At 39.8% G+C, this 21,128-nt stretch overlaps 1 protein-coding gene across 1 annotated transcript; it reads right to left on the reverse strand.

Annotated features, from left to right (window-relative positions):
- Window positions 1-3,057: 3,057 nt before the first annotated feature.
- prrx1b (paired related homeobox 1b) lies at window positions 3,058-18,590 on the reverse strand. Its single transcript, XM_086116683.1, has 4 exons — window positions 17,851-18,590; window positions 13,159-13,334; window positions 6,403-6,584; window positions 3,058-3,929 (listed from the first exon to the last, which is right to left on the reverse strand). Exons 1-4 carry the CDS (start codon window positions 18,095-18,097, stop codon window positions 3,797-3,799), a joined length of 738 nt encoding a protein of 245 aa, XP_085972809.1. The 5' UTR covers window positions 18,098-18,590; the 3' UTR covers window positions 3,058-3,796.
- Window positions 18,591-21,128: the final 2,538 nt, after the last annotated feature.

Consider the following 21,128-nt stretch of genomic DNA (forward strand, 5'->3'; position numbering starts at 1 on the left):
AAAATCTTCTCGTCACGCTATACAAGTGAAAGTGAAACATGTTGCATCGTTTACATACGAACGCAGTTGCCTTTTGGGTACTATTTGAGTTGGAGTTATTATTCGTCCATCAACTTCATTTGAATGGTTTTTATACTACTAAAATGTGAAGTTTTTCAGTGCGGGTTGACGGTCCTCCTCTCTGCCTCCACTGCCCTCGCTCAGTCACGAAGGAGGCCTTTTAATAGGCAGCTTGACTCAAGAGTGTACTTCTCTGTGTAAAAATATGATACTGCCTGTGGTAAGTCTGTATGGCTTTGCTCTGACCGCTCGAAAAGCAAAAGGCAGAATTTGTTTGAAACAAAACACAAAAAACTCCAAATACTTCAATTAGGTCACATGCCAAGAAGGAATTATGAACTCGATACAGTAATCGTGTATAGACGATTCCTCAGAGCTCACATCATGCTGGTCACCACAATTGTTGTTTTGGTTGCTGCCCTAACTGGACCTCCGCGGCGCTGAGAATTCAAATGCTAATTCACCGAGGACTGACTATAGGATGGTTATAGCAGACATTTAAGTTAAGCCAGACGCATTTGTCATGCCATAATTAAGTTACTTCCAGAATAAGTCAAAAACAATCTTTGTCACAAGAGCATGAGAAAATGGAGCATGTGAATTGTATGAACATTCCGGGCATCAACATCTCGACAGAAAATAGTCTTGTCCAAAAAAAGGAAAAAGTGTTTGGAGAGCATTTACTCTGCATTCTCCTGTCATGTTTTGGTGATATTTTGCAGCATTCACAACTAGCACGAAGAAACAATTGTTTTTAGGACATATATGTCGTGCGAAGGAGAGAATCACTGAGGAAGAAAATGGACTCTTTTGGCATTTAGTTGGTATTCAGATCAATTTGACACCCACATTGGGAATTCTGTGTTGTCAGAAAAAATCATTATTTAAGAAGAAAAAAGGAGACCTGTTTTCAATGAGGAAAAACATATTTTTTTTCAGTTTTTGGCTGGTCACTATTGATTAATAAAATGAGATTTGTTCCATTTCTTTGGCAGTATGGCAAAGTTTTTATCTGAACATCTTTCAAAGTGTCTCCTGTGAATGCATTTTCACAAAAATCATCCAACCGCTCAGCCAGCTTTACTTTGCGTGGAAACTTCTCATCTCAAAAAATTCTTTTGGTTGTTCACTCAAACCACACACTGTTAACAGCTGTGCAGTATTTCTGTCCTCCCGCTCCACGAGTCTCTATTTCTTGTGCTGAGCTCAATCCCAAATGCTCTGACTAATAAAGTATCTGTGATCATGGGACACTGACAGCAAGACGAAGATCGCTGCAAACATTTCAAGCAAAGGCGAGCGGGTGAAGTTAAGGAGAAAGAAAATCCAACCGAAAAAAGGGGAAAAAAGCAAACAAAGGGGTTTCATAAAGAAGGGTTAAGAAATGTTCCTTCCCGCTCTGTTGCACATACACATTCTGCATGCAGACTCTCCACCCCTCCCTCACTCTTACTGTCTCCTCTGTAATGAGCTCCAGATGTGCTGTTGAAGACTCGAGTGGGTGGGTGAGGGCAGAATTGGTGCAGAGAGTGGGATTGTTGCATTGTATGTCATGTGCTCAGCCGAGGAGAGACTCGGGGAATGCTGTCATACCTGATGGAGTGGCTGGCCAGGCCCTGGGGTGAAGAGGGGGAGGAGAAGAAGTGAGAGGGTGAAGAGCGTGGGGGTTAGAGGGGAGTTGGGTGATGGGGTTTAGGTTAAAAAGATTTCCACATCTGGAATCACTTCAGGTCAGCCCCGACTCTGGCCATGAAAGGTGAGACCAGGCGCCTGGCAGGGGAAAGGCGGACAGGGTCTGACATTGGACATACCACAGTCAGGGATCAGTGATCAGGAAAACAACTAAGAGCAGAAAAGAAAACAAGTAAAAAGAAAACAGGAATATCCTTTTTTTAATGTGGCATGCAAGATGGGATAAATGTTGAAGCCACATCAGTGAACCACCATTTTATTATGACAATATGCCGATCAGTTCAAAGCCATGTAGGAAGTACTGGGGGAGGGGATGCTCAATCAAGTTAGCCTAAATAAATAATTCATTGCAGCCAACTCCCAAAATGTAAATAATGCTTAAATGATTAATGCAGAGTCAAGTTTGTGCTTTTAGATTACATTAGGGGACCATGTTCTCTAATTTGCTTCCGTCAAAATCAGCCAAAATTGTTTTTAACTAAATACATACTCACATGTTGATTTCTTTTTTTTTTTTACACTCAAAGAATGAGGCAGACTCACAGTTAAGTGTAAAAATAGTCGATTAATATCAAGAGCCTAATTCAGAAATGCCTCGGCTCTCGAGATGAAAGTCAAGGATCAGCTTCCTGATGCGTCAGTGAATGAAAATTGTATTTATTAATTCATTTCGGGAAGATGTGGAAAGAAATGGGTTTTGAAGGACATTGATATTTCAGAAATTCCGCTTGTTTTTTCCGTGTCATAAAATATCTGCACAATTAATGTACGTTGGACATCATTTTGGCACCGCCTCCATCAATCCTCACCCACGCCAAATCTCAACTTGCAAGCCTGCTTGTACAGTTGGCGTCTGCCGCCAAGAATGGCGTGTTTGTTGCACCACTTCTTAGGGTCAAGGAGGAGAGACAGCCTGGACGGCAACTCAAGAGTTCAAATCCCTTCATTGAAAGGAGCTCATAAATATCCCATTTTTAAGATGAAATGGCATGGTATCGAGAAATAAAAAACACAGCGCGTAGCTTGAGGTTTTTCTCTGAGGAAGAATTTAAGTTGTAAATCTTGCTCTAATGGGTCTTGCAAGAGGTCTGAGATCATGTTACTCTCCAAACGAGCCCTACTCTAAACATACTTATTTCTTATAGTTAATTCTTATAGTTAAATGGGTAGAATTTATCGGACTGCATGTCTGCAGTCATATATTTTGTCACGCTTACTTGAAAGTTGTTGTTGTTTTCCGAAAGCGTTTAAGACATTCACAAATTGCATCTAACCTGTTATTGGACCTACTGAATGGTAGTCTAATTTATTGCTTGAAATACATTTTTATTAATTAATATACATGTTTTTTGTCTGTTACAAATAAATGATATCACAGAACATCAAAATGATCTACTGGGAAATACAACAGCCTCTCCTGTATCTTGAATACTTACAATGAAAATTACTTGAAAACATGTGTTTGTCATTATATAAGATGGATAGGAAAATGATAAAATGAAAATCGAGTCGGAACCATGGTGTCACGAACCCCAGGTTTCACATGGAGTCTTCATAGATCTTAAGAAGTACAGAAAAAAAACATATCGAGCCAGATTTGGGTGTGCGATTTTGTCCACCGCAACCAAAGTAGCCAAGGGTATTCCACATATTGTTTGAGTCTCATTCCTTCTGTCTTTGATAACAGTACAAAACTCATAGAGGGGGGAAAAAGCTTCCATTATTAGTCACAAAAACAAAACTACACAGATATTTGATTACAACATCAGTCTAGATGTCTTTGGTACAAACAGCGGTTTGTAAGACAAAAAGTCTTGGAGCGAAACGGTGTTGCGTCACTCTGTGTCCGACATTTTGCATCTCGTGGCAAAATGCTGTCACACCCAATTTCTAAAGTTAAAAAAAAAAGAAAAAAAAAAAGAAAAAGCAGAAACATTACGATCCAGTTTATGTCGGTTTGAAGCTCATTCCAAAGGTGATGTTTGTGGGGGTCCAGTGGTTTCAAAGGTCCCCTAATCTGGACGGCTTTTCTGTACTTCACCTTTCAGTTGACTGTGGGCACCTGGTTCAAGCTATACTCCTTTGCTTTGAGCCGCAGGTTGGCAATGCTGTTTGCCATGTTCATTCCCTGGGAGGTGTTAGTGTTGGAGCAAGTCGGTGGGTAGGTGGCCATGGCACTGAAGGAGTCAAGGGAGGGGAAAAGAGTGGAAAAAGGTTGAGCCACTAGTTACCAACAATTCCAGAAAAGCAACACAAACTGTATCGGCAAAATCTTGTCACAGTATTTTATATTGATATGACCGTTAAAAAAATATATATATACCCATCTCAGAGACAGTTTGAGGGCTCGTTTACACAAGGGCAATGTAGGATTTTTTTTTTTTAATTGCGTGAATTGAGAGTATCGGGACAGGCTTTTTTTGTGGTGGCGTGGTGGTTATCCACCTTTCATGTTGACTTCATACTGAGCAATATGGTAATATTTGGCTTTAAAAAATATTTCTCTCTTTCTTAGTTATAAGTTTTCAAAATGTGGCATATCTTCTGTCACTTAGGGTGAGCTTTGTGAGACCCTCTCTCACCCCCGGCAAAAAACAAACAAAAAAAAAAAAACAGCAACACACACAAATGTATTCTGAAGAGAACTTTTCATTGCTAACAGCAAGACAAAAAATTGAGTAGAATGAAGGCATCTCTCTCTGAGGGCAACATGTTTTGTGGCACCCCCACTGACCCCACATTCAGAATTGAATATTATCACGGTTATGATAGTTGACGAAAACTAATAAAGTACAGTTACTATAATTGAAAAAAAAACGTTGTCAGGAATGAATTAAAATAAAACCAAAAATTATTTTGAAAAAAACAAAACTAACTGAAACGATGTCTTTTGTTTAGAAAACAAACGAAAACTAATTATAATTATAGTGAAAATGTTCTTTATTTTTGTCTTTGTCAATTATTATTGCACATGAGCTTTCGGGGTTAATTTTAAATATATTGCTGCACATCCACAGCTACAGAAAAAAGATGGCCAGTTGTTTGTTTACATTGTACTTTATTACACAATACTTTTATTTATTACTTTTTTTTAAATCTTGCACTCATCAAATACTTCGTACATTAAAAAATGAAGACTAAAACTATTCAAAAATAAGCTAAAACAAAGCATTGCTCCCCAAAAAAATCAACAACAAACAAAAACTTCCTCTAAAAGTGAATTAAAAAGAACTGAACTTTCAAAACAACAAAATGAACAAAAAATGAACTGCAATGAAAAATCCAAAACTATTCTAATCCTAATATCAGTTTAACAAAAATATTAAATGATATAGCATCCCATTGGTATGTTCCGCTTATTAATGCTGCTTCAGAATCCATTTGTCTTGCTTCCCAGCTTCAGACCCAAATTTTTATGTGCTGGTCTCATGGCAGGCTTTGCCATTTTATGCCAATTTGGACGATCCCAGTAAATCAGGACAATGTAACATAATCTGGGAAGACTTTGTGTTCATTCATTTGTTATCTGGTGTGACATGTAGCAGAGAGGTCATCGAGGTCAACGGTGGGTTTAATACAGTTTGTTTTCACATTATCGCCTAGTCATTAGGGTCACAGGATCTGGCCCCCTCTGGCCCCCTTGAAGACTATTGGGGGACAGCGAGTGAAAGGACGGTGTTGCAATTTTGAAATACATTACTGTACATGTAAATAAAGGAGAGATATTGTAGATGCAAAAAGCAATCTGCAAAATTGACCACAACAATATACTGTATGTATATATATATATAGAGAGAGAGAGAGAGAGAGAGAGAAAATTTCATTATTATTTACTGGAATTATAGGACAACTACGTAAAGTGTTCCTAAACATAACATTGTGAAGGAAATGGATGAATAATTTTTATTTATATAACATACAGTACATAACATATGTGTGTTAGTACATATTAAACGTACACTATCTGAATGTCCATCTTTTACAATGTAGCAAATCTTTCATTCACCAAATCATGTCAGGCGCTTTGTAATGTCTTTTTTAAAATGCAAGACACAGATTACGAGTTATGAGAATTCTTTCATTCAAGCACAATCAGACAATCGTGAGATGCATCGAGTAGAACAAGCATCAATGATCGCAAGATATTTTTGTTTTATATTTTTGCCTTTAGAGCTTAAAACTAAGTGAGTGTATAGAGTATTGACAACACTCTTGACATGCCATTCTCTTTTACAAGCCTGTGTGCAATAAAGTGACCTAAAAATGCTAGAGTGATTCACCATGCATTTGTTAGAATTGTTTTGAAGCTGTCAGTAAGCGAGCAACGAGGCAGAGAATTTGAGCAAGCTTAAATATTGTGGGCATACTTTAAACTCTGGATGAAACGGTCAAGAAAGTCTGATGGTTTAGGTTGGACCTAGGTTGACGAGGTGTTGAAGAGAATTCAACTTTTTGAGCTTGCTTCATAAACGTAACAGAGTATATATTCGACTGCCAAAATTGTTTGTTTGTGTTTTAACTTTTTGAACGTGATTTGATTTTAATGCAGGCGGTCCACACTGAATACAGGAGTCACAATGGATTGGAAATGTATTGAACTTCCTTTGTTAATGGGGGGGGGGGGGGGGGGATCAATGTCAGACCACCAACCTGTATGGAGCAGTGCTACCCCAGGAAAGATAATCATTTGGGCGTGGTGCAGGGCGTGGGACAATTGGTTGCTCCACCGCTGTAACTTCTCCAGAGTAGGATTTCAGGAGTGAAGCATTCTTGCTGGCCAACATAGCTCGCTCATTCCGACGAAATTTAGCTCGCCTATTTTGAAACCAAACCTGCAATGAGAAAAATAAAATGGGATTTTTGAATGTACACTCTGCGAGGAAAAACGCTTACAATTTCCATGATGACATATGACATTATAAGCTATGCAAATCGTATTGTACCATTGTAAACGCTGCACCGATCATGACAATCAGGTCTAATTAGAGCGCATTTGCTCCCATCTGATCAATGTCAGCAAAAGACCAATTATTGTGTGCTGTGGATAAAAGATAATTCCTGCCTGATTTCCTGGTAAATTGGTCATAATTGTTCATTATGTACGATCACAAATCCTAAAGTGTGTGGTCAAGACAATGTTTGGCTGAGCCAGAGACTTGTGATTGTGGTGAAATAGCCAATCAGGCAGTTTATGCTCTGGTCAGAAACTAAAAAAGGAACTGGTTGAGTTGAGTGTTTGTATAACGTCTCCTACATCATTTCCCACTATGAGAATATCCAGGATAGTTTGCAACTGTAATGTAGTAACCAGGTAAGCTTATATTTAGCCTAGCTAGGTTTTATTTCTTCCACTAGTACACTTGCTTACAGTGGAACCTCAGTTCATGAATGCCCCAATTGAAGTTTCCATGCACCCCCGAAAATTTTGAGAAAATATTGTTTCGGTATTACACGCTATTTCACTTGAATGTAGGAGGTTGAGTTGTGCTATTTCTCACAGGGCAAAATCATAATTGGCTCAATGCGTCATGTATTGAAAGTCCTTTTTAGTTTTTTTTTTTTTTTACTCAAAATTAGCCTTCTGTATGGGACCAAAGGAACTGAGAACTGCTATTGATAATGCTATTAGTAAGCTCAATTGAACTGGAGATCAGCCACTGTCCCATCCCCGCCAGTGGAGCCGCGGGGAGGAGAGAAGAACACTGGAGGTAAGGCCAACATACTCTTAACTTTCGTTCTTGAGCTGGAACGGGTTCATTGTTTCCATCCATCCATTTTCAACACTGCTTATCCTGAACAGGGTTGCGGGAGCGTATCCCAACTGACGTCGGGCTGAAGGCAGAACAGGTTGAACTGGTCTCGAGTCAGTCACAGGGCACATCGGTTCGTTCATTGTATTTCTATTGATTTCCAGACGAAACATTGCTGTAGTTGGCAAATGTTTTGGTTTGCAAACAATGAAATTCAGCATTCAGACTACAGGTGAATTTGATACCAATCAGATTCCTCCTGCAATCTGATTTTTAGAGCTGACTGCCCGCATTGTTTTTAGCAAATGGGATCTGACCCTGTTCAGACTGGGCCACACCATGCCAACTCATGACGTATTTCCGTTGGAAAATACGGAGGCATATGAGCTTCCGACTTTAGTTTATTCCAAGCAACCGGGACGTTATCAGGAGGAAAAATTCTATATCTATCGCTAGCTAGCAGCGATCGATAGAGTGAGAGAGAGAGAGAGATAGCCAAAATATATATAAAATACAGTGATCCCTCAATTATCGTGGTTAATGGGGACCGAGACCTTCCGCGAAAGAGGAAACTCCGCGAAGTAGGTACCCCCCCGCCCCCGCTGTACAGGTATATGTACATGTGTATGAGTATATATATACAGTATAATAGTTATAAGGCCAAATTTTATGGTATACGTGAAGACATAAAAAACAAAATACAGTAAAAATATACATGTAGTACTGTATATGTTGCTCTATGTGACTCACTGCTGTTTTGCTGACTTTCGCTGCCTCTTGCGGACCTTTTGCGGCATTTTTGCTTATTTTTATTTTTTTTATGAATGTTTTTGAAAAATTCGTGATGCACTGAAACCGCGAAAAGTGAACCGCGAAGTAGCGAGGGATCACTGTACCCCAAATGTGGAATGGGTGTGTGCATATATGCCATTGACACATTTGACAGACGGTTGGAGCAACAACATTAGAAGTGAGGCATCATCCAGGATATCTCATGTTTGGCATCACCGTTCTACATTTCGAATTTGCCTCTCTCTGGTCTGGGGCATTGGGTCTGGTGTTGCGTAGAGTGACATCACGGAGAGTCAAAACTCATCTGTGTATTTGGAGCTGTTTAGACTGAAATGCATTTTCCATCCATCCATTTTCAACATTGCTTATCCTGAACAGGGTCGTGGGTTTTTTTGGGAGCCTATCCCAGCTGACTTTGGGCAGAAGGTAGATTACACCCCAAACTGGTCACCAGTCAGGGCACATATAGACACAAATAATGATTCACAGCCACAGCCACGTCCACATCGTCACTGACTGGGAGCCAATCCCATGCTGCCCGCACACAAATCAGGCGAGTGTCCAACTCAACCATCAGTGACTGAGATGCATCCTGTCCAAATGGATATGAAACTACATGGGAATGGATTTTCACTCCCATTCCCATCCCACCCCCACAGAAACAATCCCATACCATCCTGTCCCGGACCATAAAAAACAGAAGAAAAAAATGCTGTCCTGTCCCATTGAAAATTATTCCCATCCTGTCCTGCTCGCATTCAAAATGACTCCCACTCCCGTACCGCTCCCATTTCCCCAAAAAATGTTTTACACCTCCTCTTCCTCATGGACCTACCGGAGGTTTTTTTTTCTTCCTACTGCTGGATAATCCAGCTTCCGTCTGCTCCCATGAACTTTGTATCCTGTACCCTCCCAGACCCGGGATTCAAGTTAAAGTCGACTTCCATCCTGTGGGATTCATGAAAAAATGTCATCCTGGAGTTGAGACTGCAAAAGAGCCATCCAGTTTCAATCTGGATGCGGATTTGGAACTGGGAGTCACGGCTTGGAGTTTGAAGCGGATTACGTGGGACAGGAGAAGTGAACGAATCTCTTTTCGTCAATGGACGCTACAGCTTCGTGTTTGCTTTCAAAATTTAGCTTGTAGCAGACGTGTGCACATTTTAAGCATGACGTCTCTGATCCACTGGTGAAAGGACACTTTGATCCTCTCCTCTTTCATCTATAACTGCTTCAGACAACAAAGTGTATGCAGAAAATTGGTGAAGATTGCACGACTGTCTGTGTCCTATGTGTTGTGTTGTGTTATTTTGACTTCAAAATGGCGCCGCGAGAGTGGCTGCCTTTCCAGCAGCTCCTATATTTTGTTGTTCTACTTCTTCCTTTCATAACTTTGCTGCTGTGAATCGGGAATTTCTCCACTGCGAGACTAATAAAGGTTTTCCTATCCTAAAAATGGGATTTCGGCTAGCAGATTACATTTCTAAACTGAGGTTCCAATGTATTTTCCGGTAGTCAGGATGCCCTATCGTATGCCTCTCAAAGGATAATTCTTGGTACTGCTAGAGACATCTGGTTTTGTGGAGGAAGATTTGCAATTGTGTGGAGATATCATATTAATGGGCATCCAACTTCTGGTTCATCGACAATCGACTCCCTCTGTCCCTGAAATGCTACTTAAATATCAAGTAGCCTAATAAAAATAACAGATTACCACAATGACAATTTTCATTAAATTGCTATCTAGATGAACTCTGGACTCGCAACATCTGTGCAACAATATTGTGTAGTATGTACACACCAGCGCCGTTCCGTCAGGGCCTACAAGGCCTTCTCTGCAGGCGCAAACATTATCAGAAACACAGACCTACTGTACATATGCAACTTAAATTAAGTAATTTATTTCCAATAGTCTTTTGTCTTTATCTTGTCTTAATTTCATTGTGCATTCTTGGCCACGCGGCTTCCAGTTCTTTGTTGGCTATTTTTTTTTTTTTTTAGTCTAATCAGATTTCAGCTTCGATGTGTTGCCAGGCACATTATTTCATCCAACGTCTTCGGGACCTGGAGTGCAGGCGTTGACCACACACACACACACACACACACACACACACACACACACACACACACACACACACACACGCACACACACACACACACACACACACTACTGAAATTGCTGGTTCTTCTTTTAGCCAATCAAATTATAGATTCACCTGCGAAAAGCCATCCCGCAGACTCCATGATGAGTGACTTTAAGTTATCCCTACTCTCATTGGTTCTGTAACTATCGCTTCTGATTGTTTCAGCTCAATGTGCGGCCGAAGCTTGATTTATGATTGGAGGATGATAACAGACCGCAATTGAAAATTCACTTTCAAGGTGTACTTTTCAAGAAAAACTCAACTTTATGAGGCTATTTGAAACAACGGTGCTTGTTTTCAATGTGGATTTTTTTTGGGGGGGGGGAGCAGGGGCAATTTCAGAGTAATGTATGAGTGAACAATTTAGCATACACTGGCAAATAGGAGCCTCTGCATTAAAATTTCTGGTGAGTACGATGTTATTATTTATTTAAAGTTTTCATATTGATAAAAATTGATTGCGGAGTACCATATTGTACGGTGGAGCGTTGGCGTTCTCAAGGTAATGTATTGGACGATTAAGGTAACTGTGTTTTTTTTTTCTTTTGGTAAATCCTCAAATACGTGAAATGCTCTTCGTTAATGCCACACATCGGCCTCTTAACAATGCGTGCGAGTGAGAGTGCTTGGAAGGGAGACAATGGACAATTGTCTGAATCTGCAAAGTTGTTTTTTGGAACATTCGTAACACGCTCTGCAGTTTGAACGTAGCCAGAGTTGTAGTTTTTTTTTTTAATGACTTTTTTTGGGGGGGTGACGTTATTAAGAGGTGGATTAGATCACTAAATACTCACTGAAGGCTCAGATCCAAAACTCCCCACCCGCCAGTGGTACACACTTTCTACACGTTAACAAAGTTGACGATGTACAATTCATAACCTACTTCTAATGAGTCCCTTCTAACTCACTAAACATACGATGATAAGACTCAAGGGCAGCTAATGTTGTTGCTCCCTGTGAAATCATATCCATTATTAGATGCTGGCGCTCACGGGGGCTCTCTGCATGTCTGCATGCTGACGCATAGCTTCAGGAATGAGCTCAAAGACTCAATTATCAAAGGATTTCTGCATTACTTTCTGCTAAACATTAATCACAGATGTGCTCCTTCTTCTCGCTCCAACCTCACAATTTCCTTTCCCCTATTTTCTTCTGTAAGAAGAGGATTTTTGTTTGTGTTTAGGGGCAGGAAATGCAGACATGCACACGTCCACACATATGAGCGTGTGCGTGGAGAGAGAGAGAGAGAAATATTTTAGGGTTGTAAATGGGTGACGTATGCAATCAAATTATAATTCATTCCAAATAATCGCCAAGTGACATCTTTTTAAATTGTTACTTATAAAAAGACATAGTTCAAAATGTTGAATGGCATTTAAGAGGAAAAAAAGGGGTGAAAACTAGGATTTGTAGCTGTAATTGTGCACTGCAGAGTAATATGAACGATACTTTGTTCTGTTGCTTGAAAGACTTGTAGATGTGTAGAAGCGTGAGGGCAGCAAACGGCTGTCAGAAGCAACTCACTCTCTGAAATACCGAGTACAAAAGTATACAACAACAAAAAAACACTGTCTTTAGAACATAGGGCTTTTCCAGTAGGTTGTGCACATTGTTCACTGTGGCAATGATGTCAAGGTTCATCTCATATGAAGTCAAAATCATAGCTTGTACAATGCACACCAAACACTTGAGCTCCGTCATCGTACCATCGTATGTTTAGTGAGTTGCTTGACGTGTAATAAAATGCTACTTGATCATTTGGAAATAATACCAATTATTTGGTCAATGAATACTACTCCATGACCTTAGGACGAAAAATATATTTTATCAGCTTTTTTTGCAGTGGAGGTAAATACAACTGAGCAGATATTAATTGCATGTATTACATTTTAATGTAGTGTGTTTGTTCTTTTTTTTTTGTATTCTTAATGTCATGTTATAAGGCAAAGTTTTCAGATCCATGGAAAATTGTATTTTTTAATTTTTGTTACTTATTTGCTCAGTTACAATTTCACGAAAGACTTTTCAGCTGGCAGATCATGCAGGCTACCCACCGATTGTCAGCAAATATACGGCAAAAGGTGAATTTTTGTGTGTGTGGTGCGGACAACCTCTTATCTGCTCTCCTTAAACCGACCAATGCAAAGTTCAAACATGCTCTAAGGTACTTAGAGCAATCGGCCTCTTAGTATAAACGAAGAACTAACAGATGATGTGTGATACTCGGTGCCCTGCTGTTTGTCCTGTTCCCGTGGCTACAAGACCTCCACTTCATGGTAAGAATCCCTCATATCACAGACTTGGAATCTCACGGTTGAGAAGTGAAATAAATATTTATTGCATTGTGTAATTACTTTGTTTTGAGATTTTAGGAGCAGTGGGAATTCCTCAAAAAAAAAAAACTCAAGCAAGTACAATTTCCCAGCTGTCGCCATGGAATTTGGGGTTTGCTTAAAGCATAGCTGTAGTTTCGTCCACAGAGAACTCTTCCCCATGCCTTTTTAATTTTATGGCTGTACATTTGATCAAATGTTCAGAGGGGCTCCTGCAGGAAATCCCTCTCAAGTCTGTATAAAAAACATCTTTGCAAAAAATATGAAACCTAGTTCAGAGCAAATGATATCTATATCTATCTACCGGTATATAGATAGATAGTTATAGATATAGATATCGACATAGATATGGGAAAACAAAAAGAGGAGTGATGGCCCTCTCCTTACCTGCACTCTGGCCTCCGTCAGGTTGACCCGACGTGCCAGGTCTTCTCGAACGAAAGCATCAGGGTAATGCGTTCTCTCAAACACTCTCTCAAGAGCCTGGAGCTGGCTGCTGTTAAAGGTGGTTCTGTTCCTGCGTTGCTTCCTCTTCTTCTTTTCCTCCGTGTTCATCTGCTCGTCTATGCAGAAAAGAAAACTAAAGTTAACTGTCATGTTTTTTTTTCTTTGTGCGTGTTGCTGTTTACATGCTAAATAGACAGAAAAATCAAAAACAAAGACGATCTGATTTGAAAACATTTTCTTCCAAGTAGAGGTCCTCGTACAATGGATTGTATGTAGCTACAAATTCATAAACTCACCATTTGGTTTTGAACAAGAAAGCAATATGGTTGTTCGCTTCATTTCATGTGGTTACGGGCGGGCATGATCGTCGTTAGTTTAATGATTTTATGGTGGATGAAATTGAAATCTTGGACTCGGAAATAGGAATAACGGTGGTTTTATAATTATTAAGACCAGGCTCACGAGCAGGACTAATATTGATTTACTGCAGTGATTCTCAACCAGGGTACTGTGGCACACTTGTAAGAGATTGTCAAGGGCGCCTCTGGACATGATTCAATTTCATGTCATTTTTTTTCCAAAATATTTTGTTATTACTGACAAACACGTGCTTAATCTATCTACAATGCAATATATTGTGACAGGAAGAATAATTCAATGTTCTTCCTTTAGATTGAGGATTTGAAAAAAAAAACTATATTTCCACCCCTTACAATTCACACAAAATAAAATGTTTTGTGGCTTCCTGCAATGTATCAGCTTCGTGTTTAATGAAACGGCAAGATTTCACACAGAGTAAATCAAGTTGTAAGTCAACAGAGAGACTTCCGTATTCATAGTTTTTGCAAAACTGTTTTTTGCTGGCTTGTCGTGAGATTTTTCAATTTTGAATCTGCAACTTCTCGATAAAGGTTGGGAAACACTGGACGGATTACTGGATGTTCAACAGGGGAATTAAATCTCAAATTATAGTTTTTTTTAGATGATGGAAAATAAAAGTCAAATTTGGCAACTTATACATGGCATGCCTACAAAAAAAAACAATAAATATTTCAAATGTGTTGATAGAATGACATTTACTACGCTGAAAGGACATGCTGACTCTATTGATTTATTAACGTGACACTCCGAGAGAAGCCAGTTCATATTCGACAACTGAAATCTGTTTCACTGCTCCAGTGTACAGTACATATAAACCTGCAAAAGTGTGACACATTAGACTCAATGTCCTTCACCAATAAGATAAAAGCTTTCATGAAATGTTTAACCCTCAAGGACTGCAAGCGATTCGTACTTGTTTTCTAGCGAATTCCCCAAATTAACATTCTAAATTTGTGTAGTTTTTGTGATGTTAGTTGGTTAAGATCAAAAAAAAAGTTGCCATTTGCCATGAGCCATTTTAAAAGGCACATTGAAATGTTATTCCATTGAAACTGCAGTGACAAACTCAACAAAGAAAAACAAGAAAATCAAAAGCACATGTAATATCAATGACTACGGCATGCACCAAAATTATATATATATATTTTTTTACTTTAGGATTTGTATTGCCTTTGTAACGCCGGTGATGATGCCTCCAATTCAATAACCGGGTATTTCTACAGTAATTGTTCTTTTACTAATGGTTTCCGTAACAGTAATTCTTCTGTTAATCATTTTATCTTTGTATTGAATGAGTAAATTATATTTTTCTGACAGCTGTTCTGATGGTTATGGATTTGCTTTTGATTTTCGGATCTGATACAGGTTTGTTATGATGGATCTCAGATGAAGACCAATATGTTGAAAATCAAATCGAATACAACAATCAACAAACAAGTGGTCCAGAAAGTAGATTCGAGCATTCTTCCCTTGCCTCACACAAACACCTTGCTTTCAGACTGTCGAGGAGGCAATCCGAGCTGTCAGCACTGAGCCTGTTTGTTTGCTTGTCACCATCTTATCTAAGGAAAGATTACTTCCAACCGCAGTCGCAGTCTAAAGACTTTAAACACAACTTTTTTGTCTGGCAGCGAAAATGTCATTTTGAAAAGTACTTGCGTACCCACCTTGGATAGCTTACAACAAAATCTTGTTGGGCGTCTACATCCCAGTCTGGCCCGTGGGCAATTTCATTGTTGACTTCATAATTTTTATGGAAATGGCGGATGGATGCATTATTGAGTGTGAATGTAATTCCATGCCAGTTTTTATGGCACACATACAGTTGTGCTCATAAGTTTACATACCCTGTTGGAACTTTGGGAAATACTGAGGAGGGGGAAACATGACTGATGACTGATGACTGAACTGGGACAATCTCAATATTTTCTTTATCGCTATGTTTTAGTCGATGAATGTGTTATTCTGAAATTCCCTCTAGCTTAATTTGAAACCTCTAAAACATAAAATAAATGCGATTTTCCGCATGCACTGACATATTAGAAATTATGATAAAGGAATGTAATCTTGTGAGTAAAAGTACAAGGTGCCGATAGGGATCCACAAGCAAACAGTTTTAAAACACAAAGGGAGTGTTTCATCCACTTTTTGCATGGCATCCAATCATCTATCATAAAAAGCTCCAGGCATGGGATTCATAACACTACATCAAGTTGTGAACAAACAAAAAAAAGTAAAACGTTGAGAGTGATTGGCAGTGAGTGATTGGCATGTCTCTGGGTCATATTAGATTCAATTACAAGTTGAGAAGTTTAAAAAACTTGTTGACCTCTAACCCTTCATAAAAAACAAACAGCCGCCCTTCACACAGAAAATGAGAGCAGGTCAATTACCGAAATGATTTTTCCAGCGTTGTTAATGACCAAAGAGGGTCAGCTTAAAATCCAAATGTTTTCTCAATTTCTGTCGCCTATTTATTTCTTGAAACGCTATTGTTATAATGGGTCACACGTTTCAATGTTTCCTTTAAAAATGAGCTGGATAGGCCAATTGTATCCAGCGAATCTGAATTGAAGCGTCTTTGAGACGCTGTGCCGCTACATGTACGTGACATTTAATGGCGAAAATTTTACATTAAATCAAGTTGATGTCAAGTTGAGGATAACGACGGCGATTGAATAATAATAATAATAATAACAATAAAACCGAGATCGGCGAATTTCGTTCGATACAGATATCAGATATTGAGTGTGTTAATATAGAGGCGTGCGATCTGAACGAAATGCAGTGTCGAATTTCATAATAACAGCACGCGTGAAAACAGAGTATTACAGGATATTGTTGTCCAAGTTACGAAACATTTTGCCCACAGCTTCCATTCCTAAATGCGATTTTCATAACAATAAAGGGATTGGTTATCTTGCCACTTAGCAGCTTTTGATAGAAACCACTGAGTACAAAACTTATACTGATTAATAACAATAATAATAATAATACTAATAATAATGATGATAATTTAAAAAACCGCAAATTGAAATCAAATGAAGCATAGTTTTCTGTTAATTACCTATTCATCGCATCGGCTATACACTATGATGATGAAAATAATATGAACTAAAGTCGTTGCTTGTGTTTTTGTTAAATTGGAGATATGTCGATGTGTGCAATTTCTTGTGAAATATTTGGCGCTAAATAAACAGCAGATTAATCCTTCCACAATGTACTCGCAAAACTGGAATTAGAGAACTCATGCGCTTCGTGTCTTACGTTTATTGGGCAACTGATTAATTCCACCTGCAGTTTTAAATCCCAATGCGATCGAGTGACATGTTGTTATTTCATTCCTTAATTGTTCGAGCAAAGACACGTGCGTTAATCACGACAAACCATTAGCGTCCAATAGTCTGAGAGTGTTTGACAGGCCGAAAATAACCGTAAATTAACGATGTGACCCACTTCCACTCGCATTTTTCTCTGTCACCCCTGTGATTTTTAGCTTTTAAACGTGACAATAACACTCATTAAAGCCTATAACGTCCGTGTCAAAAGGCCCCTTAGAAGAGAGGAGGAAGGCTACGATGTTTTATTTTATTTTATTTGATTTGATGAACTGGACCGGCCTCTATAGACAGTCTTTATGAGGAGGAAGGCTACGATGTTTTATTTTATTTTATTTTATTTTATTTGATGAACTGGACCGGCCTCTATAGACAGTCTTTATGAATAAAAATAGTAATTTCAGCAGTATTAGTATCCTGCTCTCTGCCACCAAAATCATATTCTCGTTTTTTGGCACATTAAGAAAAACAGAATTGGTCAATGTCGTCTTACTCACTCGGGGATGCATAAATTCCCATCGAATTGATTGCCTAGTGATAATATCGTCTCATATAAAGTTACACTTTTCCCAGTTATATTTAAACAAGCCACGCGCTGAGGACAAACTCGTGGCGATCTCATTTGGAGGCTAAGGTTTATTGTCACACGTTTACTTCACCAAGTTCACCAACGCCATCATACTTAATTGGCATCAACGCTCAAATGGAGAATTAATATTTATGGTCGAGTGGGGTCGAGGGCGTCAGAGATGTCGAATTGCCAAATCTCACGAGTGCATTTCTTTCGTGCCCGTTGCTCCTCGTTGTGTGCGCTCTGCACGCCCAATTGTAGGAATCGAATAAAAACGATAGGTTAATACGTGCGGTGTGTGGAGATTTATGCACGCCAATTACAATAGGTCGACAGACTTACTGTCCTGTTGGTTTGTGTCACTTCCACTGGTCAGTCCCGGGGATTCCATCATACTTCTCCCAGCTTCCCCGACGCTCTCGTCTGCCTGGTTGACAACCATTTCCCCGGCTTCTTCCAGATCCAACAGATGGCTTACCGAGAAATTCTTTTTGGCTTGCAAGTTATCCAGGTTAGACGTGATGGGACTCTCCAGGCGGTTTGATATCGTGGCTGGCCTGTCCATTACGTGTGCATAACTTGAAGTCATGACGCAAGAGGGAAACGAATAATTTGGTGGTCCGGAAGCTAAAAACAAATAATGTAGATCCTTTCTTGCAGAGCGTCAGTCTCACTTGTCAAAAACAATGCCTGCCGTTCTGTTTGGAGAGGATGGTTATTTTTTTCATATCCAAATGAGCCACGGAGGGCTCAAACAAACGTCTGCAAATGCTTTCTGTCTGTTTTTTTTTCTCTGTAATCAAACCTCTCATGTATCCATACAGCGGTGATCAACCTTTAAGAACTAGAACAAATAAGCCTTACAGACACTTTCAGAATCCTAAGAAGCGAGAGAGAGAGAGAGAGAGAGAGATGATCTGAAGTCTGTTCGCTCTGGCTGAATCACACGTGAGCATGCGAAGGGCCGCTTGCCTGATGACGAACAGATGCTCAAAGCGCAGCGTCCTTTCAAAGTTTGCTCAACTTCAGTAATGCGAGGAAAGGTAGGATTTCGCCCCCCCCCCCACCTCTCTCTCTCTCTCTCTCTTCTCTCTTTCTCTCTCTCTCCCGGGCTCCAGCCTACTCACAGGAGCCCCATAATTACGTGGCACTGCATGTGTCTGACTTTTAACAGGCCCCCCTCAAGATGTCACCTCCCCCTTTGGAACAAACCTAACCATCGGTACCATCAGAACTCTTGGTCTCCTCGCTTCGAGGGCTGGCAAAGCTCACAGCTTAATGAGGGTGAAGGCAAGATGTTAATGCTAAGAACATGGCACAATAACAAAGAGGAGGTAAATTCCCCTCTTTTTAACGTCACATTGTCTCTGTGTGTAGCTTGCTTCTGATGCTTAAAATCTCCAATATGTGGAAAAACGGCAATATAGTGCCACTCAATAGTCATTACTACGATACATGACAGAGTCAATATTCTGACATCACGTAATAACGATGCCACTCACTGAGACATTAAAAGACATGTTTGAGAGGTTCTGGGTGTAAATGTCAGCTTGGGTCAGTTGTGTGGAATGCGCATGTTCTTGTGCTTGCTTGGTACAACAGCTTCCTCCTACTGTCGAAAAACATGCATGTTAGGTTCATTGAAGACTCTAAATGGCCTATCTAAGTATGATGGTAGTTTGTGTTTGTGTGACTTGCAATGGACTGGCAACCACTGCGGAGTGCTCTCCAGCTCCCCACCAAAGTCAGCTCGGATAGACACTTGACAAAAAATAAAATAAAATAAAAACACATTATGACAACTCACTAACTCATCATAACTTTCATACTGAACATACAAATGAAGGAATTTTCACCCTTTAATGACCACGCCATGTTCCCTGATGACAAAATAATCATGTTATATCATACCAGACACATCAAGTCTGTTAGTTGTGTTGCACATCGATGTACTTCTTTATACATACACCAGATCGTAAAGGACTTTGGAAACCTTGTTGCTGACTCTTAAATGACTTGGGGAGGGGTTGCAGAGCGAGCAGAGTAAAAGGGAGGGGAGGTTTTAGGCATCTCTTGAGACTCGAAAATCCTTGATTTTTTTTTGTTTGTTTTATTATTATGGCTGTATACAGTATTTCTTTTCCTCAAAATTTCCCCGACCTTTCTGCCAAAGGTCCCCCACCCACCCCAGGAAGTTTTGCACCCGGATTAACAGCGTGCTTGGCAATTAGCCAGTGTGACAAAGTTTTGGAGACTGAAAACATAAACAGTTGAAAATTGGGTATCACAGTTTACGTTTCTGAATCAATCGTGTTACCGTTCCCTTCTCAACCCCGAAAAACGCCCATCTGCCCAATTATTCCACATTAAAAACAAAAATGGCAGAAAAGGCCTGATGTTGGACTGCGCATTTCAAGATAATGAGCCTGAATGAGGCACATTACATTCGCATAACTCAGTTTGTCACCCCATGAAGAAAGTATTAAAATGTGCTTTTGGACTCAACTGGGAGGAAAAAAGCATTTGGTGTGCAGGCACAGTACTCGTCTGGCATGAAAATTCATATTTCCAGTCGTTTGTGCAGCTCAGCATAAACAGAGATTAATTTTACAGCGCGGCACACAAAGAATAAAAAACCCAATTGTTCTCATCGAAACACACACCCTTCGTGGGAACTGTTTGAAGTGGGCCTTTTTTTTCCCTCCTCCACGACGACAGCCCCAGTCCACCAAGCAAGGTCCATAAATATATGCTTGCGATGAATTTTAATCAAGGTTGAAGAACTTGCTTGTACAGAGCCCTGAACTCAACCCCATGGACGACGACGTTCCCGTCTGAGCTCTCTTGTGCATGTGAAAAACACAGCAACGTGCTAGAACCGCTCAGAGTTAGCTTTGAACTGTAAGTTGACTGGATCGGACGAGAAGGGAGCTGGCTGGTGGAGGTGATGGTGGGGGTGCCTCGGGGTGTTGGGTGTTCATGTGCTCAGATGGCAGGACTTGACTCATGGCTCGGAGCTGCCATATAGACATCCCCTAGGTTCCTGCCCCTGATCTGGGAAAAGAACACTTGATGCCATCAAAGGGAAACAGATTGAATCCAGATGTGTGTCTCTCGGTCTTTCCATGCATTTAATGAAGGCACAGGGCCGCAGTAGACTTTTTCATCATTAGTTTTCCTCACAGATTCCATTTTCCTGCCTACAAGTCCATTCCACTGCCAACATCTATGAAGAAAAAAAGGCCTCCTCGTGTCTCAAACCCAAAATACCCCCCCCCCTCCCCAGGGCCCCTGTTCTTTGTTTTGCTTCATGTGAAGAAACTAGTGTGTTTTCTTGACTGCTATAGTCAGCGGTGAACCAAAGATCAGATCTCAATCTGGAGATGAGAAGCAGTGATGTAACCAGCAAAAGTTACTGTTTAAGGGGAATTTTTACAGCTATGTTTCTCATTTGAAAGACACAAAACGTTTGTCGATTTAAAAAAAATAGATATCTATCATCGTATGTATGGATGTACCTTTTCACATGGCAAAAATACAAACGATTGAAACTTAACACTTACATTGTTTCCATCTAAATGCTGAAGACGTTCATGTGAGAAAAACATTAATTTGTTCAA

Source organism: Hippocampus guttulatus, chromosome 7 (genome assembly GCF_054856545.1).
Source record: "Hippocampus guttulatus isolate MCC_2025c chromosome 7, RoL_Hgut_1.0, whole genome shotgun sequence".
Taxonomy (NCBI): Eukaryota; Metazoa; Chordata; class Actinopteri; order Syngnathiformes; family Syngnathidae; genus Hippocampus; species Hippocampus guttulatus.

Excerpts from the sequence above, each read along its gene's own strand:
- prrx1b (XM_086116683.1), bottom strand. The coding sequence starts at position 18,097 with ATGACTTCAAGTTATGCACACGTAATGGACAGGCCAGCCACGATATCA. Across the intron at positions 13,335-17,850 it reads TGACACAAACCAACAGGACA|ACGAGCAGATGAACACGGAG; the intron begins GTAAGTCTGTCG and ends TTTTCTGCATAG. Across the intron at positions 6,585-13,158 it reads TGACGGAGGCCAGAGTGCAG|GTTTGGTTTCAAAATAGGCG; the intron begins GTAAGGAGAGGG and ends TTCTCATTGCAG.